The 25,809-nt window shown below is 31.0% G+C and overlaps 1 protein-coding gene across 1 annotated transcript in view; it reads left to right on the top strand.

The window, feature by feature from the left end:
• LOC106640133 (uncharacterized) overlaps positions 1–25,809 on the top strand; it is a 263,376-nt gene that overhangs the window by 147,797 nt on the left and 89,770 nt on the right. Inside the window, exon 3 of the mRNA XM_089596750.1 lies at positions 22,420–22,521. Coding sequence (XP_089452876.1) covers positions 22,420–22,521 — 102 coding nt within the window. The remainder of the gene's footprint in view (positions 1–22,419; positions 22,522–25,809) is intronic.

Raw genomic sequence — 25,809 nt, 5'->3', positions numbered from 1 at the left:
TTTTTGCATGGTTTTTAATATCGGAGAATATACGAGGTGATTTTGAATAAGTATAACTTTTTTTGTAAAGATTTTATTCGTAATAAAGAAAATTGTGCTCTTCGGCACGTCAAGGAAATTTTTGAGCTTAAAGATAAATTATAAAAATCATTTAATTTACCTGTACCATTTAAACTTGACTTACAAAACAGTGATGACGTAGAGGAAGTTGCATTCTGTAAACATATGTTTAATTCGATGTATGCTCAGCTAAACGATGAAGAAAAAAATATTTTTAAAATTGTATCTAAAAACGTTAAGAAGATTTTTTTTGTAGATGGTCTTAAAAAATCAGAAAAAACCTTTTTATAGAAAACATAAATTTATTACTTCATATTACAAAGAAAGAACAATTTGTCAATGGCATAGACTGGCATTGCATTAGTACTACTATCAAAAGGTGTAACCAGTCATAGAACTTTTCGCTTACCTTTAAATTTATTATATTGAGCCTTACTTTTTTGGAATCAAGTCTGAAAAAAAGAAATTACTTAAAATCTATTTGATGATTTGTGATAAGGCTTCTATGATTTCAAAAAAAGCTTTAGAGATAGTAGACAGATTTTGACGTGATATATGCAATACACACATACATTTTAAAAATAAATTAATTATTTTGAGAGGAGATTTCTGGCAAACACTTCCTGTTATAAAAATGGTAATAGAAGTATGGTTATACCAGAAACTATTAAGTCATCATTTCTTTGAAGTTCTTTTCATATTTTAAAATTAAATAAAAACATTCATTTAGTTCATGAAAATTTTTCTTAATTACTTTTATAAATTGGAGAGGAAAAACTTAAATCACTGATTATTCCTAAAAAATGGAATGTCAATGACGTATGTTTGAATATTTAGCAAAAATTACCAATCTCCATTAAATAGTGTTATTCTGACTTTTCATAATAAATACACCATGTTTTTAAATAACAAAATTTTATATCGAATGAAAGGAAATACGGCAACTTATTGTAGCGTGGATGATGCCACGTACAAAGGTGTTAATAAATCAGATGATAACATTTACATGGAATTTCCTATTGAAATATTAAATAATATTCTTAAAGGTTTGCCACCGCATGAAGTTTATTTAAAAGTTAGAGCAGTAGTTATGTTTATAAGAAATTTGTGTATAGCAGACGGTTTATGCAATGGCACACAAATAAAGATTATCTATAAATCTCAAGGGAAAAGTTTCGATAAAGTCGATATATACTTAAAAAAGGCTCTATTTACTCATTAACAACTACACGTACCGTCATCAAGATGCAAAATTCAAAAAGGGATATTTATGCAAATTAATCTTGAACATAATTTGGAATCAGAAAATGTTGTTTGGAAAAAAATTTTCTATTTAGAGGAAGTACATTTAAAAAAAAAAAAAAAATAAAGAATTGAATCACATAAATTATAACATTATTCAGTTGTAGCATATGACGTGATGTAATTATATTTCATTATGTTACAATTTTGTTAGAAATCATTAATGTTGAAGTTTTGATTCAGGGTAACTATTTACAACATTTTTCTAAATAAGATCCTTCTTTCAATGTTCTTCAGCAAAATTGGTTTATTTTTGTGATCACTTCGTATGCATATTGGAAAACAAATAATTTAAAAGAATCAAATTTTAAGATTCTGTACTAAAAATTTTATCCTACCAAAATTAGAATTATGTATACAATGATATTTTTCACGGATTATAAAGTTGTTTTCAATTCATTTAATATATGAACAGAAGTATGAATAAACTGTTATTTAGTTACTATACTTATTAATGGTTATTTTTTTCTTTAAAATTAATCATTGAAGAGTTTTGTCTCTTCGCGGTTTTATAAGGTTACTGGTAATGACTACCATAGTTTCTATTATTTTTTTAATACTTAAGTTTCAATAAATATTTGTGATCTTATTATGTCAAACGATTACACGTGTTAATTCAAAAGTCAATACAAGAAAGAAGTACTACAAATAAAAAAAAAATCCTTGATAATTTACAGAACTTTTTGAATCGGTATCTCTTTATACGACGCTGTAATTGGCTGGGGTATAAAAAAGTCGGTTTTAGGTAGGATGACTCATATTTACTGATTCATTTTGTTTCTTGAGTAATTAATTGTCTTATTAATTTTATAATTTTTATCACCGGCTTTGTATTTTATAATCTATTAAGTTGATTTTTCTTATTTGTAATACTTCAATTGATAAATATTGTGCATTTAAATTCAAAGTGTTAATATACAATTTTTATCCTCAGAAAAAGAAAAAGGAAAAAAGTAAGTTAACAACATTTAATTAACACATTCACTTTTCTGAAAACGCTTGATTTTGTTCATTCAATAAAAGTTAAATAAATTTTTTCCTATAGCATATAATTACCAACGTTAGTAAAATATTAGTGTTTATTTATTACATGCCATTGATGCAGATTTTTTGATTTGTACAGGCAAACGAATTTTCAATTAAGAAATTAATACACGGATGTGAAAATATTATGCATTGTGACACATCTTAAACTTCATATACTGAACCTTAATTTTCATTAAAAAATTTTGGGTGCAAAAACTAATCTAAGTTAATATACTTTTTTCATCAGTAACTATCATAATACGAGTTTGTTTGAGATTTGCCTCTAAATATGTATTATTTTAAGTAACTCAACGGCTGTGCACTATAAAATCAAATTAAAAATCCTAAATAGTCAAGAAAATTTATGGATAAAATATATTTTTGAGTTTCATAATCTTATTTAAATGTAAATTTTGCCCTATTACGTTCAGAGATGAAATTTTTATGGTAGAAAAAACACGCACAAAAATACATTTTAAAAGTGAACTTTGTCAAGTCGTCTTAAAAAATCATGAACAGTTTATTTGTCATAAGAAAAAGAATGTTAATGGAAATATGAAACAATGCGTATTTTGTGAATTGAAATGCAAGAGACAAATACATTAAATAGACATGAAAAAAATCATACCTTATAAGAAAAAAAATTTGCTCAAAATTTTGTTGATGCTTCTCTAGAAAGAATATTTTAAAGAAGATACATTCAAAAAGTGAGCATCCTTAGAAAATTAAATATTCATAAATGAGATACGATTTTTTATCAATAACAATATTAAATATTTACATTCAAACTAGGTCAACAAAAATTATCTGCTGATGTTTTGCATCAAAATAAAAAATCTTAACAAGTGTCTGCTAAAGTATGTAATGTAAAAAAAATATAATTTGTGTTGCTTACTATGTAAATTTTGTAATATATCATCGCTGATGTATAGGACTATTTAAATAAAACAATTAGTTTGCTTTTGCCAACATCCAAGATAATTTTTCGTTCTTTGTATCTTACAATAAACCATAATTGATCAACTTTTCGGTTTTTTTATTTTTTACAGTAATTTAGAAAAATTTTCTAGAAACTGACCAAATATGATCACTATATTTTCAAAAGAAATCGTTGAGTTAATCTTCCAGTATATAATGAAGGACTCAAATTTTTTTCATTGAGTCTGTATGAATATAATTGTAAAAGAGTTATTTGTTTATAATTATTATTCAAATAATTTTAGGGATGGTTTGCACTGCATTCTAGGTCTCCTAGTGAAAACAATAATGGAAAAACCATTGGTCCAACGAAAAGAGAAAGTTTAGTTAAATATGTTTATTTGATACGATTTTTTGGTTAGTTTTTGTATTTACAGAGATACCATAATTTTCTGGAAAACCAAAATCTGAAACTATAATGGCGCACTTAATAAAAAAACTTATAGTTATAATTTAATAATCGGGGTTGGCGCGCAAACCGTATGTGTGCGTGTGTGTGAACGTTTGTTTGGTGCATGCATGTGTGATGAATTCGCAGTATATTTTACAGGTGTCCACATACCTACTGAACGACAAGTGTACTATATGTAATGTCCAGAAACTAAAGTAAGAGAGCGGAATGAAGCGCGCTTATATTGTACCCTCTGCTTTAAGCTAGAAAGAAAGTATACGGCGGAAGGATTATTTAGAACATGGCATGCGAGGAAATGTACCTAAAGTGCTACACGAGTATCGTCTACGGTATAATATATGATTGAAGGCTCTTTCTGCACAGAGAGAGAATATCTCGAATTTAACTTAACTCTTTCTTCTCTTCAACTGAGGAGGGAGAAGTATGGTCCATCCTTCAATACTGTGTTAATAATATAATTTATATAAATATATTTGTATGTACATGTGAAATATTCTGCCTACGCGTTTATTTGTTCTTGAGTACCTTTAAGAAACTCTTTTTCCATGAAAACAATTAATTTGTTAAATCGTGTTTTTAATTGGATTTTAGAATCATTGCATATCTGCTGAATGTCAATTTTGAAATTGTAAAAATTATTTTTCTGAAGCGTACATACTACTTGCGTCTCAAATATATTAGTTTTGGTAAATTAGTATTTGGTGTGTAAGAATTATAGTTATGTTGTAATTGGTTATTAATATGAACTAACTCTTTTCTAGAAAAATTTTCTCATCTAATAGTTTTTTAAGGTAAGTTTTTTGCCACTTCTTTTATTTTTCTTGTTACCCGTCCAACTTGAAGAATTTATATGCTGGTATCACTTACATGTCGAGTTTTTGTTTATATGTTTTTTTAATAATTCACCGTGTTAGTGGGTTTTCATAAATTGTGAAAAAACCGCTTTACTAACCTAATCATGGATTTATATCTGCTATTAAAGCAGGTCTTAGGAAACGAATCGCTTTGATGAGAAGATTTATTGTAGGAGTCGGTAGGACTGTTTTAGTTAGCAGATTTGATGTTAAGGTGCATACCTGTATGTTTAGCATAAGATATATTTTATTTTTTGTTTAAACGTTTATTTATAAATGTTATATTATCACTATTTTCAATTACAACGAAATATCGCATATACCATACCTTCTGCAAAGGCACAGCATATACATATCCGCGCACACTGCACTATATGAGGCGTTTTACGTCATGCATTCACATGATTCATTGAACTGTACTCATTGCTTCTTTAAAAATAATAATAAGGGAAGATAGCACAAATAAATAAATCGCTAGAGACCACAACTACGCCCTGCAACCATTTTTTGTTAAATGCTTGAGGTCATCATTCAATCCTGCCTTAAATTTAGAACTGAAGGTTATGGACTATAGTCTTACAGTTTTTTACAGGCTGCAGAACCAGCAGACAGTCCAACTATGTATTTGTTCATTAGAAAGAAAAAAGAAAAAGATTTATAAAATATGCGTGTTAACGTATCTTTCTTTCTTTTGGCAGTTTTTAGTGAACTGGGTTAATAGTTCTAGTAGCTTTTACTTTCTCTGGCATGTTTTTTGTTAATTTATTTTAAAATGCTTGTAAAAATAACAGAAGAAAGAAACAAACAATAAATTACTTCAGCAAGTTATATTGGTAATTAAGTACTGCACTTAGAGTGGCAGTGGGCTGCTGACTAAAACGCCGCATGAAGAAGTGTACCTCGTACGAAGTTTTAATCAAAACTTTTTGTCTTCCATACTCTTGCTCTTGCTGGCTTCGTGTATTTAGACTTAGTGGCTTGTTTGGGTTGTCATTTGATACTTTGGAGAACCATGAAGTACACAGTCAGCTTTGTTAGAAGACGACTTTCGTTACGAAAGACTCTTCTAAAAGCCTTAAGATTTTATCATTGAGAAAGAGAATAATTATGCAAGTTGCCACTTAACACGGCCTGATGGCAGTGATAAACGACGAGTGGTTCTACAGCCTGCCGTCCATTATTCAATGGCTCGTCTTCTTATTTTGTGCCTCATTTGAATTGAGAAAATAGTGGCTTCAGATGTCTTTTCAGGACGCTGTGTGCATTGTATACACGGACCTTCAATTTTTTCTTTGTACCAAAGTGATCTCTTACTATAAAAATTAAGTTAAACAAGAAACTGTAATGTTGAACTGGAACATTCTTACCTCTCCAAAACTCAAAATTTAATTTAACGTATACAAACTTAACAAGTTTTTTCTCAGCCTCTTAAACAATCTACATGTGATCCAAATTTCTACGAGTTTCACTTGGTCATTTACGCCTAGAAATACTCGCATTCCAATACCTTTTTTCCAACACTTAAAACTTTCTGTTTTATCTAGGATAAAAATCAAATCGTTCTTCTTGAAAAGTGCTCTTCCTTCGTGCTACTTCTTACGACACCGTAATGTCGGCAAATATTCACGAAGTCTTATTTTTAAGAAGTAATATGCATAATGATGTTCTAAGATTCATTGTTTACACATTAGATTCTTGATTTTGACAAGTTTCATTCGCAAAGCTTTCTCGTTGGCACATGATTCTTTAACACAAAATTCAAGGCTGTTTGAATTGTACAAATAAGTCACTCAAAGGATCTACCATTTGCGTTACAGTTAATGAATTATATTTCCAATTTATTTTATTTCTAACGATAAATTGCTTGATTTTATAACTTTTTCACTCTTGTAGTGCTTTCTGGAGTTTCTTACTTATCCATTTAAAATTTATTTCGTTGTTGCATTAAATAGCTTTTGAAGTGCAACGACGCGCTGAAAAATGTCTCATGAAAGCTATTCAAAATATTCGACGTAATTTATTAATTACTCTTTCTTAACTTCTGTTATACTTTCTTGTCAAAATAGATAATGTTTTTTGGTATCAATAATGACCAGTGACTTTTTAGACCCACTACGCTCTTATGTTTTTTGAAGTTTTCTAACTGATCCTCGATGCATTATAGTCCTTGTTTATCACAGTATGGCTCTAAAATAAAAATTATGCAGTTTTAACAAAACATTTTTGTTCTTTTTACAGCTTATTTTAATTTCAACTGATTTTGCTTGACTTTTTTTTAATCACTATAGTTCTGCCTTAAATCGTTGATTCAGTTAGTTATCATTTTTTAATATCTACATCTTAACATCCTTAAAAAATATTTAAAATGCTTAAAAAGTCCTGAGCGCAAAAATAAATCAGTCAACTAAACTTAAAATATTGGTCTTGTAATAACTATATGAACTCTTATTGAATAACTGGTGTTATCTTTCACTAAATTGACTTCAGATCACTCTTAAGCTTATCCTGCTCTGATTTTTTCAAAAATTAGGCCGTACTAAATACACAGCTAGTTCCATCACTCACCGGATTATCTTTTGCTGTTATCCAGTTTCATTTATCGGTTCTTGAATTTTTTGTATTTTATCTATTTAATATAACAGAATGTCTAGATTTACGCGTATCATTGCAAGTTCAGGTTGAAACAGTTATTAAATCTGATCAATAAAATTTGTCAGTAATTTACAGTTCATGCTAATTTTTAAATAGTTTCGCTAACTGTATTGCAAGTACAGCGTCTCGTTATTCTAGACATGGAATTGTTACAGAATCATTATGTTAATCTTTATTTTATAGAACCACCCTGCTGCGAGCCATGATAATGAGAATATGATAAAAAATATCGCTCAATTTAAATTGCCAATAAGTAACGGATGCAAAGGCCTTTTTACTTGCGTCGTACAAAATATGAATATAAGCTTCTTTAACCTGATAAAAAATTCTTACTATCTCTTAAGCATAAAGCCATTAATTTTATGTTGAAAATTCTGCATCTCCTTACTGCTGATATTTTTAATTTGGCTTTGCCCTCTTGGTGATTATCAGAAAAAACGTCAAGTGAAATATCAGGTATGGATTTCATGCCAAATTAGCAGGTGATATGTTACGTAAAATGTCAGAAGGAACCTCAAGTGAAATTTCAAGATGAAATTTTTTTTTTCTGTGTACAAAAACTTTATTAAGTACCAAAATATGCAGTTAGCTTCTGCATTTATATTGCAAATAAAATAATTAGTATTTCAAGTTAATTCATATTTCTTACGTATAAATGCAAAGTATATTTAAGAAAAATAACATTTTTTTTTATAAAATACAAGTACGTTATATAAGAAAAAATTAATTTTAATGATATGTATTTAATGACACACTTGCACAGTATTTATTAGTACACAGTCACTGTTTTCAGCTCATTTTCTCGGCCTTTTTCTGATCCTAAAAAAATGTTGCAAATAGCATTTACGATGTATTTTTCAGTCAGCTTTCCGATGGTGTGGTTAGTTTTTCGAAAAAATTTAATTTTTCTTAAAAAAAAACAAAGTATGCTATACCTCGAAAAAGGTATTTTTAGTATTATTTTTTTTTCATAAGCTACAAGAAAAGCTAAGGTTTTTTTTACATTAAAAACGTCTTTTTGCACAGTGTGCTCTCACTGAAAAATTTGAGTATAACAATACCAAAGAGTAGACGCGCGCCGAGGCCCAGCGTGGTGCCGCGCCGCGCTCAAGTTAACTATGAATATTATTAATTTAGAAATACTTTCTAAACAAACATTTTTTATTATTTTTCAGTTTTAGACGAAAGTCGAGATATAGGCTTTTTTGGTTTTATTATTTTGTTTTGGAAAAAGTTTATACTTAGAGCTGATAGATGTTTTTTTTTTATTTCAATATTTTATCATCAATTGGAATGACAGCATGGAATTGCAAAGTATCTGGTAATAATTTTGCTTTATTAAATAGAGATTTAAATTTAATTTTACATTTTTTATAAGACTCCTTACTCAAATAAAAAACTTTTCATCATTAGAGAAAACTTGAAGACTTGCACGTCTTGCACCTCTCTTTAAGTCGGCTTCAATACCGTCACACGCTCCCTTTCCATGAGCAGTAGCAAAAAATGCTATGCATCAGTTATGTAAAAAATTTTCTTTAGTACAAACTTGGATTTTGAATAGTTGATTATAACTTTTTGATACTCATGTACAGCAATCGTATCATGATTTAGGTTATCAGAAACAACAGCAATACTTATGTGTTTAAGCTCATCTTTTTCTTTGTAATTATTTTCAACTGTAAAAATGGAAGCTTGGTTATTGTTCCAATAAAAAGATTGAGTTGAATTCTGTGTAACAAACGCATAATTTTCCTAAAAATCACATGTTACAATGAATTCTCCACTTTGAAGATCTTGTTTCAGTTGATTAGGAAAAAGTGATTGTTTAAACTATAAATAAATTAAATTATGAAAGTCGATTATAATGAATTCCGAACCTGAATACGCTTCATGTTCAGACGGTTCTTTTAATTCTATCTGAAAATCATGAAAAAAATACAAGATTTTATTTTAAATATACAATACTGCATTAAGTAATAACGTATAAGCATACTTCATTGTTAAGTTAGTAATTAAATGTTACAAAACTAATAATATTAATTCACTTAAGCGGAGCGTGGCGCGCGTTCTGATGGCTGAACGTCTACTCTTTGGTATTGTTATACTCAAATTTTTCAGTGAGAGTACACTGTGCCAAAAGACGTTTTAAATGTAAAAGAAACCTCAGCTCTCCATCTAGCTTATAAAAAAAAATATTAAAAATGCTTTTTTCGAGATATAGCATATTTTATGTTCTTTTTCGGTGAAAATAAAATTTTTTCGAAAAACTAACCACACCATCGGAAAGCTGACTGAAAAATACATCGACAATGTTATTTGCAAAATTTTTTTAGGATCAGAACAAGGCCGAGAAAATGAGCTGAAAATATTGACTTTTAGCGCTCGCGTGGTGAGCCTGAGACGTTTCGCGTGAAACGCCTCATATATAGCCTTGGTACAGTAAGGCACTTTTTTACATTACATTTGTTACATATTGCAAGTAAATGATTTACATATTACATTATTGGTTACATTCTCACATCTATACAGTTGTAATTCCGTTGGTACGTTTATGATGTCACATAGACCACCTCGAGATTAAAGGATCTATGTGGTAAGCATTGAAACAGTTGTACTTCGTTGTCTCGTTTATAATCTCACATAGACCATCTCGAAAGCGAAGGATCTATGTGATAGGCAATTTTTGCTGCTAGACGGTCGCCCGTCCTTTCACGAGGAGCATTGCGTAGTGAAAAATCACATGTAAAAATTTACAGGGGTACTTACTTGGAAGAGTCGCACTGGCCGGGAAACGAACCCGCAGTCTCTCTCGTGCTGTCTTACAAACCAGCTGACCGAGCCACCACGAGCTCTTAAATATTACTATTTTGACTTTTTATTAAATTCTGCTATTATTTTTTAAAACTAGGTAACGTCCTTAAGTCGTGCAGGAGCATAACGAGAAAGTTTGAGAAGCATAGGAAGCCTTGGCGACCGCACTAATACCCTAAATTCGCACTTTAAGATTTTGCAATAACGAAAAAACCAATTTTTCATCGGTATGCCTAATAATTAAACCAACATATTTTTCCTAGACTACAGCTTTACCGGTGAATATCGTTAAAAAAAGTCGTTAATAATACAAAAAATTGAAGACGAGAATCTCAAAATCCTCAATTAATATTGTAAAATACAATGTACTGTAACGAAATAATGATGTAAGAATTCTTCAGGCTCAACTAGTTAAAATCTATTACGATTTTTAAACCTTCATAGGATGAGTAAAAACCAAAAATATGAAATATTAAAAGTATACACCACGCCCCCCACGGCCGTTCAAAAATTTGTAAAAAAATGTAAGATGGCAGGTACTGTATTAAATTCAAGAATATCACCAGTTTTCATTTATAAAATAATGTGTCATTTTTATTTCTTAGTTCCAGACGTACAAAAAAACAAAAGAGTAGCGATATAAAATATGTAAGTGAATAATTGATTGACACATTCTGTGCAAGTGTATCGTTCAATACAAATCATTAAAAGGAAATTTTTTTTTCATGTTACGTACTCGTATTTTATATAAAGAAAAAAATCGTTTTTTGTTAAATATATGATGCATTTATAATTGATAAATTAAATTTAATGTCTAAGACTAATTATTTTCTTAAAAGCTAACTATATATTTAGGCACTTCACGAAGTTTTCGTATGAAAAAAAAAAAAAAATGAAATATGATATTTCACCTGACATATCACCTGCTAGTTTGGCATGATATCCGCACCTGATATTTCACATGACATTTTTCCTGATGATCGCCAGGAGGGTGCCAAGCTTCCTGAGTTTACAGTCGTGATTAAAATAAAAGTAAAGGCAAAAAATCTTGTGGGTTCAAAACCGACATGATAATGCTAAGAAACTAAGAATTCCCTTTTGGTAGGCTCTTTTAATTCTTACACAATTTTATTGTTCATTCGTTTACTGTTAAGCAATGATTCTATTGCGTTAAATAACATTTTGCCTTCTCAGGTATTCTACTTTGAGCTAAAACATTTATACTGCTATTTTTTAAATTAATTGTAATTAAGATTTTAAATCTAAATTTTTATCAACTATTAATAACACATCTTTTTTATCTAATACGACACTGCACAGAACAGCTAATGAGCTACTTTTTGAGTTAGTGGCAACGATGAAATACTAATATTCTTGTGATCACACATTTTTTTCATATACTTTGAATTGAAATTTATTTATACTACATTCTTTAAAGGTGATACCCCTACACATAGCTTAAAATAGTTTTCCTCATGCCCAGTATTAAAACTAAGGAAATGCTTTGTGTTTATAAAAAAAATTGGTGGAAAAATGTATTAAATAATACTAAAACTATATTATAAAACAATACAAGTTTTTGATCTAGTGAGCACATGAATAAATGCACGTACCCCTTCGTTTAAGGACTATTACACTTTTATCAGTATTACGTGTAAAAGTGTTAAAATTCAATATTTTTTTTACTTTTTCTTTTGTGCATTAAAATTTATAACTCGCATAAATTAATAAAAAACATCATGAAGAAGTATAAGAAATGAGTTAATTCAAAACAACTATTAAAAATTAAGCAATTCAAGTTAACATAAGAGTGTTAATAAGTATCATTAGGAACGCATTATCTAGAAAAAAATATTTTTCATGTGTATAAAAGTATTCTATATAAGATTAAATCCGTTCCATTGCATTGAAGTTACATCGAAATGTTTACACATTAAAATTAAATTTTGGGTTGGCATTAAAGAAAGAATATATTTTTATGTTAAAATTCTTACATTAGTATACTTCAAAAAATCTATAACAAAAATTTATTTTGAGTACAGTATATTTTAAGGCATTCAAATAAAGTTTGAAGCTTATAATTTGTAGACATAATTTTTAATGTTACAAAAAAAACCATTTGCATACTTAAAGAACCCCATGAGGTATCAAATCCCGAATCTAAAGCCATTTTGTCAAAAATTGTAAGACTTAATATTGTTACAAAACTGAAAATTTTATTGACAATGGTTTTAATGGTTTTATTACATTTTTGATAGTCTAACCTATGATGTTATACAATCACATAACGAACAAATAATTGTTGTCGATTCTTTCAATACGATATACATTTAATAAACTTTAAGTTAAATATAAAAGAAGATCTAATTAATTAGGACTATTTGTTATTAATAAAATAAGTTAGCAGGATCATGATCATAATAAATGGACTATTTTTTGAGCCTTTATAAATCCGCTGTTAGTATCTATTATAATGTTCGTTAAACCATCTAAAATTTTATAGGATCATAATGTTATTATTTAAATATTGATGTAAGATATATATGAGGAAATTCACAAAAAATATCCCGTTTTTGTCCCCCATTTTAATAAAAAAAACTTTTTTGAGGCACACCTTCGAGATACAGTTTATTTTACTCGTAATCCCATGTACTATGAGGAAAAAATTTTTAACACGAGGTTAAGTGAGAGTGACACCCTTTTTCAGTGATTTACATGTTATGTAACATGAATTTTTGTTGAACGCCACGAAAGTATATTACATGGACAAACATCAAAGTTTTAAAACAAAAAATTTATATTTTAAACATCTATAAAAGTGTTAGTGGCTTTGGAGGTAGCTTGTATACTTGCGCGCGCTTGCGTGTGTATTTCTGGAAAATTAGTACAAATCAGTATTAAAAATGAAAAGTAAAAATTGCTTTTCACGTTGTAGGAAGTCTTTGTTCATATTTTTTATAGTTGTGTTTAAAACACATGTAACTGAAATAAAGACACAAGTGTAAGAATGTAGTAATTTCCATTGAGAATTTGAAAGTGTACAGTTAAATAAATGTGACTAAACTTTACTTGAATCGTTAACATTTATTATGAAAAGATTTTTGGGTCATAAATGAGTAGTCTTCTTAGCCTAGTTCTAATGAATTTCGCATAGCCATACGTTTGCATTGTCATTTTTTGCATAAACATATGCTCACATTGTCATTTTTTGCATGGAAAATGTTTCCATTTATAAATTTGGCGTTTTAATAATGAAAAGTGAAACATTCAAATTGTGTCACCAAAGCAACTGTTTGGCATGCAAAAACACCTCTTAAATGGCAAAAATCATTAAAAAAACTGTATTTTTTGATGGGTTCTTAAATTATCATTCGGAAGATGGCGATTCTCATCACAGCTACTTGGTGTACTAAAGAGAACGCACTAAATAGTGTATAGCTTAAGTGATAACAAATCGATTAGAAAGTAATGCGCCTTTTATTATCTTTAAAAGATTAGTACCAAGTACGCACGAGTATTCCGCACCCAGCTACAACAACTGTGAGGCTGAAAGAGTTAAGTTGACTTTGAGAAGAAAAGCACAGGACCATCCCGAACAACCTCTAGCTCAACTACTTTGCTCAGAGCTTGATGGCTCTTTGTAGTGTAAAGTACATGTGTGATAAGTATTGTAGTTAAGCTAATATCACGAATAATCTGAAGATGTGTTGGCACAATTGTCGTTAAAGGAGAATTTTTTGAAGGCTGTGAAAAGAAACTGAGAAGAAACGACGACCCCATTTTAAATCTCTCAGTGACATCGATGAATTACCGTTGCATTGTCAACGTACCTAAGGTGATTAAAGCTTTTTAGTCTATAGCTTAGGGAAGTCCACGAGTTTATGTAACGGGGTTTTTCCTGGTATCTGTGCAACTGGGTGCTTATTCCAATTTATACTGCAAAATTCATCAAGTTGGCCTGTCTGATATGAGACTATTATCATGCAAAAGGATTAATAACCATTCTAGGATAAAGTCGTTAATTTTTTTTACAAGTCAGTGCGAAATTTTGTCTGTGCAAAAAAAAAGATGCGAAAAAATGGTCGTGTACCAAAGATTAGCCAATCCAATGCAATGGACAGGGAGCACCGACATTACCGATGAGGAGTGGTCCCTTAAACATAAGCCTCCTGTGCAAATTATCCTAGACCCGATGCTTCAGCTGAGATCACTGGATTACCTGGCAAACAGTGTACACTAAGTGTAGTGTATGTACACTACACATGTATGATAGCTTGCGATACCTATTGTACGCCTATTGCTATTTATATTAAACTAGTTTGTTCTCAATGTTTCTAGAGTGTACACGTCATTTGTAAAGCCCTATCTCACATACAATATAATGGCGACGAGGATATATGAATGAAAACAAGTTCACGCGATCAGTTATTAGTAATGAATAGCTAGATTTATTCAGCTATTATTTAAGTATACAGTATGTTTTAGTAAAACAAACGAGTACACTGATTAAAAGTGCAGTATAAGTCTAGAGTAGCTATTTATTTCAAGCCAATGAGTATAGAAATTCAAGTAAAAGGAAGAACGTGGATACACAATTTAAATAAAGAACTACTGGCGCTATGCAAAGAAAATGACATCAAGACATCAGCAGATAAAGTAGATGACTTACAAATAGTTCTACGTGAATTGATTAAAGATCAGTTAAATGAAACTAGTACGGCCACAATAAAGGTAACAAAGACGATTTTAGATAGTAAAAAAAATAAGTGAAACAAATATAAGTGAGGAACAAAGTGAAAAAGTGGCAACGAGCGTTATAAAGAAAATGGAAGTAACCGGCAATTTAGATTTTGATATCAGACAAACTGGGAGCAGTATGTGGACAGAATGGAACAGTTTTTTATAGCAAACGATGTAACGGATAAAAATAAACAACGAGCAATTTTAGTAAGCAAAGTTGGAGCAGAAATATACGGTGTAATTGCCAAAGTGTGTAAACCAGATGAACCAGGTGTTAAAAGTTTCGACGAAATTATTCTACTGGTAAAGAAACATTTAAAGCCACAGGCATCCCATTTGGTATTTCGCTCTAATTTTCGTCAAAGAACACAGAAAGATAATGAAAGCATAAGCGATTACGTACCCGAGTTAAAAAAATTTGGCAAACCACTGCAAATTTGATAAACTGGAAGATGAAGTATTGGATCAATTGATAATGGGTTTAAAAAATCAAAGTGTAGTAGCATAATTGTTGAAAATCGAAGAACCAACACTTGAAGTAGCTCTAAAAAAGGCATTAGCCACTAAAGCAGCAAACTGTGGAGCAGAGAAACTGCAAGAAACTAGGAATAAGCAATTTCATGATGAATTCCATAAATTAAATATGGTGTCAAAAAGTTTTCGTGGTAACAGGGGTGGATGTGGAAGTGGCAGCGATAACAGACAGCAGCGAGATGGGAGCAGAGAAGAAGGAAGACAGCAAAATCAACAGCAACGTAGTCAAGACTTAGCAGCAACACAGCGGCCCATGCCAAGGTTGGCTACACATCGAGGATATATAACGAACTGCTACTGTTGTGGTAAGCCAGACCATTACGCGCGAGATTGCTATTATAGAAAAGCGACATGTAATACTTGTAAACGAACAGGGCAATTAAGTTGCATATGCTCTGAACAGAAAACACGCAAAACAAACGATTGCTTGTCAACGACAGGTAAACGACATTGCACGAAGGGTACGTGTAGGGTTTCTTAACGCGAACGATGAAAATAGCGATAGCGATAGTAGCGTCAACTATGAGATAAGAAAAATGTTTGCGTCTGAAAAGCGTGACTCACATTACTTGAAATCGCGCGCTTTGACTAAGACACGTGAGGTATATTATCAAAACATTCATGTTCCTGGTAAAACCCGTGTAGAGCCGCAAAATTTACAAGTTAAAGTTTTAGACAATGTTATACTAATGGAAATCGATTTGGGAGCAGCGATGTCAATTATCACGTTGGATAGTAAAAACAAATATTTTGCAAATGTTAAAATGTTTAAAGCTGACATCACCTTAATAAATTGCGACGGATCTTTATATGAACCCGTCTACAATGCATTAAAGTAGAAGCTAACGGCAAAACAGTACTTACCGATCTTTAGGTTACTGAATCCAAAGGCCCAGCTATTATAGGTCGACCGTGGTTTAAAGCGTTAGGATTGTGGCCTTTGTATGATAATTTATCATTAAATTTAATCGAGATGGTAAAAAGCATCACAAAAAAATTAAAGGCAGTGTTGATTGAGTAAAAGGCAATTTTTTCCTTAGAGCACAGTTTATTTACGGAAGCAAACCAGTGTATGTGCTTCCACGCACGATTTCGTTAGCATTAAAGAAGGACGTAGAAAATCAAATAAATAGACTTGTAGAGCTCGGTAAAATAGTTTCGGTGGATAACAGCGAATAGGCTACGCCTATTGTACCAATTTTAAAATCAAATGGCAAATTACGAATGTGCGTGGACTATAAAATGACTGTAAATCTCCAACTAGTAACTATGAGATACCCCAGCACCCAATTTTGATCACGCTATAGCTAAATTATGAGGCGGAGCTAAATGTACCAAAATTGATTGCGCAGACGCATATTTACAGGTGCTGGTATACGAAGAATCACCAAAATTTTCAACAATTAACACTCATAAAGGTCTTTACCGTTACAAATATTTAGTTTGTGGTTTTAGCTTAGCCCAAGGTATTTTTCAAAAATTTATGGGAGAAGCATTAAAAGATACATCCAAAGTAGCGGTTGTAGTAGACGACATAATTGTCACAGACGATACACCCAAAGAGCACTTAGAAATCCTTGATAAAGTGTTAAAAGTTTTTAAAGAATGTGGTCTAAAAGCAAGCGCTGAGAAAAGTGATTTTTATAGAGATAAAGTAACGTACTTGGGGTATGAGATTAGTCAAAAAAGAATAGGGATTGATAAAAAAAAATATCAAGCCATTGTCGAAATGAATGAAACACCTACATGTAAAAAAGACGTACAATTGTTATTAAGAAAAATCAATTACTATAACAGACTATTTAAAAAATGCGCAGAAATTTTAGCACCATTATACGATTGTAATAATAAAGACGAGTTTGCATGGAATGAAGCATGTAAAATAGCTTTCAAACATGTAAAAACAGCATTAAAACAAAGCGTTATAAATTAAAATCCTAACCTACCACTCATATTAACATGCGATGCGTCACTACAACGTTTATCTGCTTTTATTAGTCAACCATATCGATGGCGACAAGCCTATAGCATTCGTATCAAAAAGTTTGACAAAAGCTCAAAAGAATTACTCTCAAATCGATTGTGAGGAAGCAGCAATTATAATTGGTGTAACTAGATTTTATGATTACTTATACGCGAAAGAGTTTATTTTACAAACGGATAACAAACCTTTATCTAGAATTTTCGGTACAGAAAAAGGTATTCCTTGCATGGCTGCAAGCCGATTGCAAAATTGGGCCTACTTTTAAGTGCATTTAATTATAAAATGGAAAGTATACTAACAAATAATAATATAGTTGCTGATATGCTCTCGAGACTGCCAAGCGAAAGCACTGCCGATGACAAAAACATAAAAAAACTTGCAGATGTAAACCACGAATGCACATATTTACATTATACTGTACACTGTAATTTTGTAAATTTTAATTATAAAACAGTAGCACGCGAGACTATAAATGATTAGACTTTGTCAATGGTAAAGCAGTTTATCGTAGAGAGTTGAATTGAAACTAAAAATAAAAACTGGAGCGATGAACTTAAACCCTATGCGTTACGTAAAGATGAATTAAGTCTCGAACGTGGATGTCTAATGTGGGGTCAACGAGTTGTCATTCCTTTTAAAGGACAAAACTATGTAATAAACAAATTACATGAAGCCCACTTCGGCAGTGTGAGAATGAAAGCTTTGGCAAGGTCAGTCCTGTGGTGGACTTACATCGATAAAATGATAGAATATAAAGCAAAATCATGTAAGCATTGTGCTCAAGTATCAGATAACCCGAGAAGAATGTCTTTAACCCCATGGCCATGACTCGACCATCCTTGGCAGATACTTTATGTCGATTTTGCAGGACCATTTTTGGGATATTATTATTTCTTACTAATCGATGCGTTCTCAGAATGGTCTGAAATTTACAAAATGACAAAAATATTGGCAAAAGACACAATAAGAATTTTTCAAAGTATTTTTGCAGCTCATGAATTACCTAAAACTATAATAACCGATAACGGCAGACAATTTACAAGTAAAGAGTGTCAAAATTTTTTCATTTTTTCAAATAGCTAGAAATCAAACACACATTTACTGTACATTACCAACCGGCAACTAACGGAGCCGTGGAAAACGTAGTAAAAACATTCAAACGCAAAATCAAAGCGATGGTACAGTGCGAAAATATTTATGTTGAAACAGCGATAGAAAGATTTTTATTTGTATACAGAAATTCAAAATATACCATTACTGGTGAATCACCAGCAAAATTATTGTTCAATCGTGAATTGCGAACACCTCTTGATTTATTGCGTCCAGATATCAATGATATTGTCACTTACAAGCAAGAAATCCAAATTAAAAATTATATGGATAACAGGACTGACAAATTTGATGTTGATGACGCAATATTAGCAAGGGACTTTCGTAATAACCATGACGAAATGTCTGAAGCCGAAATCGTAAAAGTTTTATCACCTCATAATTATTTAATAAAATTTAAAGAGGGAGAAGGAGTGCATAAGCCTCATAGTAATCAGCTTAGAGCTTGGGGCGATCAAAAATCATACGGAAATATAAAAGCGTTGATAGACGAAAGCGTGATTTACAAGAGCAACGCAAACAAGGAATAAAACACGTTTGTTGTAATACGTTCAAAACGTCAGTCCAAAGCTGTTCAGTGTTATTGCGCTAACCTTCGATCTGTAAATAATGTACATACCAAATAAAGTTGTAATCTTTCCAAGCTCTAGAAATATAATAAAAGGAAGAAGGATGTAGTGTATGTACACTACATATGTATGGTAGCTTGCGACACCTATTGTACGCCTATTGCTATTTATATTAAACTAATTTGTTTTCGATGTTCCTAGAGTGTACACGTAATTTGTAAGGCCCTACCTCACATATAATATACTAAGGATATACAGTGATGAGAAGACCCGATGCATCATTATTTAGAGAGTGCGAGCTTAACTGGCAGGAAGTCTTACCGGTCATCAAATTGTCACGGTAACTCGAAAAAAAATAAAAAAAATTCGAAAACTAACACGAAGAAAAAAAATTCTAAAGACTAAGTATAATTTTATTATCTTATACTCTTATACATGCTTACTAGTATAGTAAATAAACTTAGTAGTAATTTAAGATAAAAAAATAAGCGCACCATAGTAATTTCCTAACAATGGTTTGGAAATTCGCTAATAAACTATATAGAAAAAATTATCCTTATATTCACATTCAAAGAAGTTTACAAACGAAATCGTGTAGTTATCAGAGTAGTACAAGTAAGAATACAAGTTTGTTCTTACATTTCAAGAAAGTCGAGGGGTTCTAAGGAGAAAGTTCGACCACGTAAAAAAATTAAAAAAACGAATAAATTTTTCTTCGGGAATCAAATTAGGAGGGTTGAATAGAAAATTTAACCGAATTAAATAACTAATGAACTGAAATTGTTTTACCTTACATTAAAGGTGGCTAAAGAAGGCTTAGAGAGTATCAGAAACCATTAGGGGGTAAGGGTTTCGTAAAAATTTTAATCTAATTTAATAACAGACAAACTTGAATAGTTTTACCTTATACTAGATGGGTTAACGGATATCCTGAAGCATGAAAAGGTGGGGTAATGAATGGGTGGTTAGTAAAAGATTTCAGCTTAAAAAAATGACTGTCGAACTGAATAAGTTTCACCTTATGTTGAGAGGGATCAGCGTGGAGCCAAAAATTGTTATAAAGAATATGGTTGAGCTGACTACAGGTAAGAGCTATTGTACAAACGAGGAAAGACCAAGGAAAAAAAATTTGAAAAATTTATTTTTATTTATTCAAACATAAACTGAAATAATCTTATTATATTATGAGGAGAACTAAGGAAAGGCTAAAGAGAAGGGGAACGAATATGAAACCCAATAAAAATAACAAAGCAATTGAAAAAGTTTTACCATATGTAAAAGGGGGCTGAGCAGGCTCAAAAAGCAGACAGAACAAGAAAGGAGGAGGGGAGGTATGAAATGACCCTCTATAATCACTGTCATGTAGGTATGTATAATTCGCGCGCACGTATGTGTGTGTAAGGGTGTGTGTGTATGCATGTGTATATTTTTACACTCTCATGAATCACTTGTATTTGAACAGTGAAAAGAGATCGTTTGAAAGAGGCAAAGCTTACGCTTTGACAGCTTGAAAGAGAATGAATAGCTTAGTTACCGTGCTTGTTATAGCTTATGCTTAAGACTGCTGTTAAATAGATCAATGGAACGCACAACGCTAAACGCAGACTTACGTGATGGTAGGAAGCTCGGTACTACAAAAAATAAAATTTGACAAAAAAACTTCGAAAACCATTTTTATCTAAGACCGTATTAAAAAAAAAGGTTAACCAGAATATAAGAGAATAAGCAGTATACAAGGAAATCATGTTTATAGAATAAAAAATAGTAATGATGTAGACATTAGGAATAAGTTGTCTGTCAATGGTGAGGCAGAAAATAATTTGTAAAAATATTTTAGATTTTTTATGGTAAAGCTCTTGATGCTTACGTGTAACATTTGCGTTGGTGCAGTGTACTCAGCAAAGTTAAAAAAAAAAGAAGAAAAGAAGGGGATTTAAATACTTTTTCTCCTAGATCGTAGCAGATCTCTTTTTTTTTTTTTGAATGCCATAACATAATTTTAAAATAAGTGTCTTTTCAGTTATTTATTTATTCTTACTTTGAATAAAGTATGATTGTCTCATACATGTGGAATTTCGTGCATCTATTGAAAGTATTAAATATTTTTTGTTTATTTCATACATTCAAGAAGTGAGATGGCTTTTAGTAAATTTGAAAAAAATCGTAAAACTAATAAATCATCTAATGGAATGTTGCAATGAATAGATGGCTATTATTTAAGTTCCATAGAAGTAGCATGGAGGCTTCAAGATTTTTTTTTTGAGGCAGAAGTCTGCCCATAAATAGTTCATATTTATGGCCCATAATTAATAGCCTAAAAATAGCCCATATTTAATTCACCTGTTCGAATTAAGAGTAAACATAAAATTATCTGTAATGAAAAAAAAAAAGAAGACGTAAACGAATCAGTTAAGAACTGAATTACAGCATTAACAGCATGGTTTTACTTGAACAAAATTGCTTTATTTTCTCACTCTATTGAATGCATCAATGTTTCAGAAAATTATCTTATCAATAATCATGCAAAGCAATGCATCAAACAAAAACATTTTTTCTAAATATTGTTATAAGTGGATTAAATATTATTTGTCTTAAATAATAAGAAAAGATTTTTTTGAAATTGATACAAAAGCGAGTGGAAAAAAGAATATCTTTCATGTATTTGAAAACTTTAAACAAACTCTATGCACATTCGACGTGGTCTCTACTATGCATTTATAGTTGGTGATTCTTACCGTGTGTATTTCTGCTCCGTACTATATTACACTGCTTTACGTATTAATTGTGTCAACCTACTTGGTTTCCAAGTAGTAAGCAGGTATTTTGCTAGTGAGCCTATTATTTGAAGCCTATCTCAAAGGTCCAAGCTTCTACAAACTTCACCGTGCTAGGCTTTAAACAATAGTCTCGAAAGTTCGAGTTGCTTTGGGAACCTCTAAAATCCTTCAAGCTAGGCCTAAAATAATAGTTTGCCAAAAAAACGCTAACTTGTCCCTAAAAAATCAAGTGGGTCTATACAATCATTACCTAAAATTACTGAACGTGAAAAATGCTTGCAAGGCAAGTGTACATCGATCATTAAAATGCGTGGTGGAGACCATTACTTATATACGTAAAATACTCATACGTAGAATGCTTAATTTTTCTCTCCATGTGGAACTGAAAAGGTGGTATTATTAAGATATCTATATACATTACAAATTTAATCTTTAAACATTGTTCTTATTCTACAATCTCAGTACTATTTCGCAATTACTTTTACTTTTTACTAACAAATAAAAGAATAAAGAACAGTATTTAAATTGAGCAAGAAGTATAAGTTTCTTGTGAACACTATTACAGTCCATAGATATTTTTGCACTAATTTTTTTCTTCAATTTTTTTCAGCTGGCTATGGCTGCTTATTTTGAAGACGTCCAAAACAATACACGAGACATAACAGCTGATCAAATAACCCAAAAAAACTCAGGTCAAACTAAAAAGAAAAATGTGAGTTGCTTTACTTTTTTATTTCGACTAAAGTTATAAATTATGTGAATTATCAGATTTTTTTATTCTACCACTTTTTTAAACTACTTTCTTACACTTAATATATGTGCACCTTATTTTTTTTTATTGCAAACTGATTTTTACTTTAGTATTACACAAATTAAGCATGGCGTTGATATTAAAATCTGTATTATCAGCTCACCTGGAATAAATTTTGTCAGGTATATTAAAAAATGTAAATGAGCAACAATTTTCGAATGTAAACAGCTTCTTCAAGAATTGTCAGGTAGAAATTTTTACCAAACATATTCGAAGTATATACATAAGACATATGGTTCACTACAACCACGTTTTGTATTGAAGGTACCAATATAAATCTGTTTAAAGCTTAAAATTTATTAATTGAATAAATTATAACTGAAGTAAAAAAACGTTTTCTTAATCTTATATAGCTAAAAGAAATAATTTTTGAAAGTAATGATCGTTTTTGCTTTACTTCTTTGAATATTTATCATTTACATATCTAATTTTCTCTAGGCTGATATTCAATACTTCATATGTACTGTAATGGTGACATCTTTATACACTTTCCGAGCATGTGGGCGTAACTAAGTGTGAAGAGGTAGGCGAAGAAGAGTTAAAGGTTCGAGAAAGTGAGAAACTAGCTTGGGATTGCGAGTGTATTGTATTGTATTGTATTATTATTTATTGTGGCCTTATGGCTACGCTATGTCTGAACCTCTAGTAACTATACGTTTGATAAGCACGGCACATAGATCGTAGAAGTACATAATGGGTCTAGTAAATACAAAAATATAAGAACTAAATTTATCACATATATTGCAAGTAAGAAATAAAGAAAAATTAAATTCCCTGAAAATTTCATAAATAGTTAAGTTTTTAGTACCGAGGAGACGTTTCTAAGCAGCATCACAAATTTTTATGTGAATTCGTAAAGACTAAGTTATCCATAAATTTATAAGAAGATTTAATAGAGATGATTTAAAAAGGAGCAACTAAGTTAAACTATGTCAGAATGATACTGTTAAAAGCTAAGAGTAACTGGTCAATTTTTTTATTTCAGGAATAAACATTGGATTTATGGAGAGTATTTGATGCTGTGTATATTAAATTCTCGGTGCTAATACGGTTGACTTGTTAAGATAAAAGTAAGACTTTAGATAAATTAACTTTATATATAATTGACTTTATATTATAAGTTCGTGGTTGGTTAGGAACGGGATGTATCCATAGCCCTAACGTCACTGAGGGGCAGGCTGTTTTTTAAGTCTAAAGGTTGAAAGGCTTTTAATTTTTGACAATCTATAAGACAGACAAAGAATTTCATTTTCCTACGTTAATAGACTACACGAGCAACTAAACTATGAGATATGGATGGAGAGGACGTTGTGTTAAAAATTTTTTTTTAAGGTGCCAGGGGGCTTAGAAGGTTGACCAAAGACGATAAATCCGAGCAACCGATTAAGTGGAGTAATTTGCTAGTTATTTTAACTTAAGGGTCTTGCAGTACAATAGATACATTTGTAATTGAAAATTCACTCATTCATACTAAGGCTGACATAGTTGCCAAAAAGTCTTTTTTATCCTGATGCTGCTGTACATTTTGATGGATCTTGACCATATCATCTTTTACGCTCCATAGTAGTAAAAATATTTTTTAAGTAAGCAATGTCATCATGAGAGAATTTTCTGTCAGAATCTTAAGCTTTATTTTCGCAAATGAGGTATAATCTGTTGCCAACAACTTTTTTCGTGTGATTCAAATCACATTGTTTCAATATGGCGTGATCACTAGCTTCCCGAATAGCATTCATACATGATTTATCGTTATCAGCGGTAAGTACTCCCACTTTAGAATTTCTTTCTTTTAAAATTTTGCTGTTAAATCCGATTTAAAGCAGCTAATTTCTACAATCTGACGCGCTTACTACCAACCTCTTTATTTATTTAATAAAACTAAATCTTGAGCAGCCACTTTCTCATACCCGATGCGGTTATTGCTAGCGCGTTTATTCGTTTAATTAAATAATAGCTCGAGCAGCTAATCTCCTATAACTTGACGTGTTTACCTATAGTGTGATGATTTGATTATTAAAATAATATCTTGAGCGGCTAATCTCCTGCAACATAACAGGCTTACTGACAGTGCGTTTATTAATTTAATAAAATAATAGCTTGAACAGCTATTCCATACATAACCCGACTCACTTATGAAAAGAGATTTGTCAACGACACTTTGTCTATTGTCTAGTAATATGACTGTTAATTTGAAATACATTATGTACTACTGTGTTCTGTGACACCGTATTGACGGTACAAAATATAAAATATCACAATGAATTTTGTTAACACACCATTTCTTAAAAGTATTCTTCTGCCTTGTTTCATCGTTGACAAAAATCTATTGTTCTCAAATAAATTGTACTTAGCACCCACACATTCCGAAATTTTTAAAGAAATTACAGTTAAACAAGTTGAAGAAATTTTGTGTATCCGGACTTACAGATATTTGTAAACGTTTACTTCAAACTTACAACTTTTTCATGAATTTAGAATTTATTGATCCCGATATAGCTTTAGATGAATTGAACAAAAAACAATTTTAAGATCAAAATTCTTTTATAAAAAAAAATGTTTATTCTTAAATTCTAATTCTATAGATTCTGAGTTGCAAACTTTATGTACACATTTTGACGTAAACGAAAAAAAGCTTTTATTAGTTTTGATACGGAACAATTCTTGAGTAAAAAAATTGATTTGAAAAGTGAGGCAGGAGAATGTCATTTCTTTGCGTTAATATTTTTGTTAGAAACAATATTTTCAGTACCTCACTTGGATGATGAACCAGTAATAGTTTTTTCTGTGATACATAAACTAAAAGATGAAAAAACTCATAGTACCAGGACTTTATAAATTATGCACAAAGTTGTTATAAGTGGTCTATTGAGGTGGACGGCTATTAAAACAGAGCGGGAGAGTTGAGGGTGGCTGGAGTCGTCTTCGAGGATATCGATCAGCGGTCGAGATCGAGCAGCAATAAGCACCCTGTGCTAGAGACTCTATGCGTAGAAAGGTGCACATCGCCCCACGTTAAGCGCCAAATTGTTATGAGCGGCCTTTTGGGTGTAGATGGCTTAGAACAACGAAAGGAAATAGGGGTGGACGAGAATCCTCTCCCAGGGAATCGAGTAGGCCGTAGAGATGAATCCATGGAGAAAACCCTAGATTGGAGGCTCTAGGCGTAGTGAGGTAGTGCATCTTCAGATT

This window comes from Copidosoma floridanum, unplaced genomic scaffold, assembly GCF_036245765.1.
Source record: "Copidosoma floridanum isolate Cflo_tuat_1 unplaced genomic scaffold, Cflo_Japanese_pri ptg000030l, whole genome shotgun sequence".
Classification (NCBI taxonomy): Eukaryota; Metazoa; Arthropoda; class Insecta; order Hymenoptera; family Encyrtidae; genus Copidosoma; species Copidosoma floridanum.
Note: the sequence above shows the minus strand (reverse complement) of the source record. Positions and strands in the feature narration are given on the sequence as shown.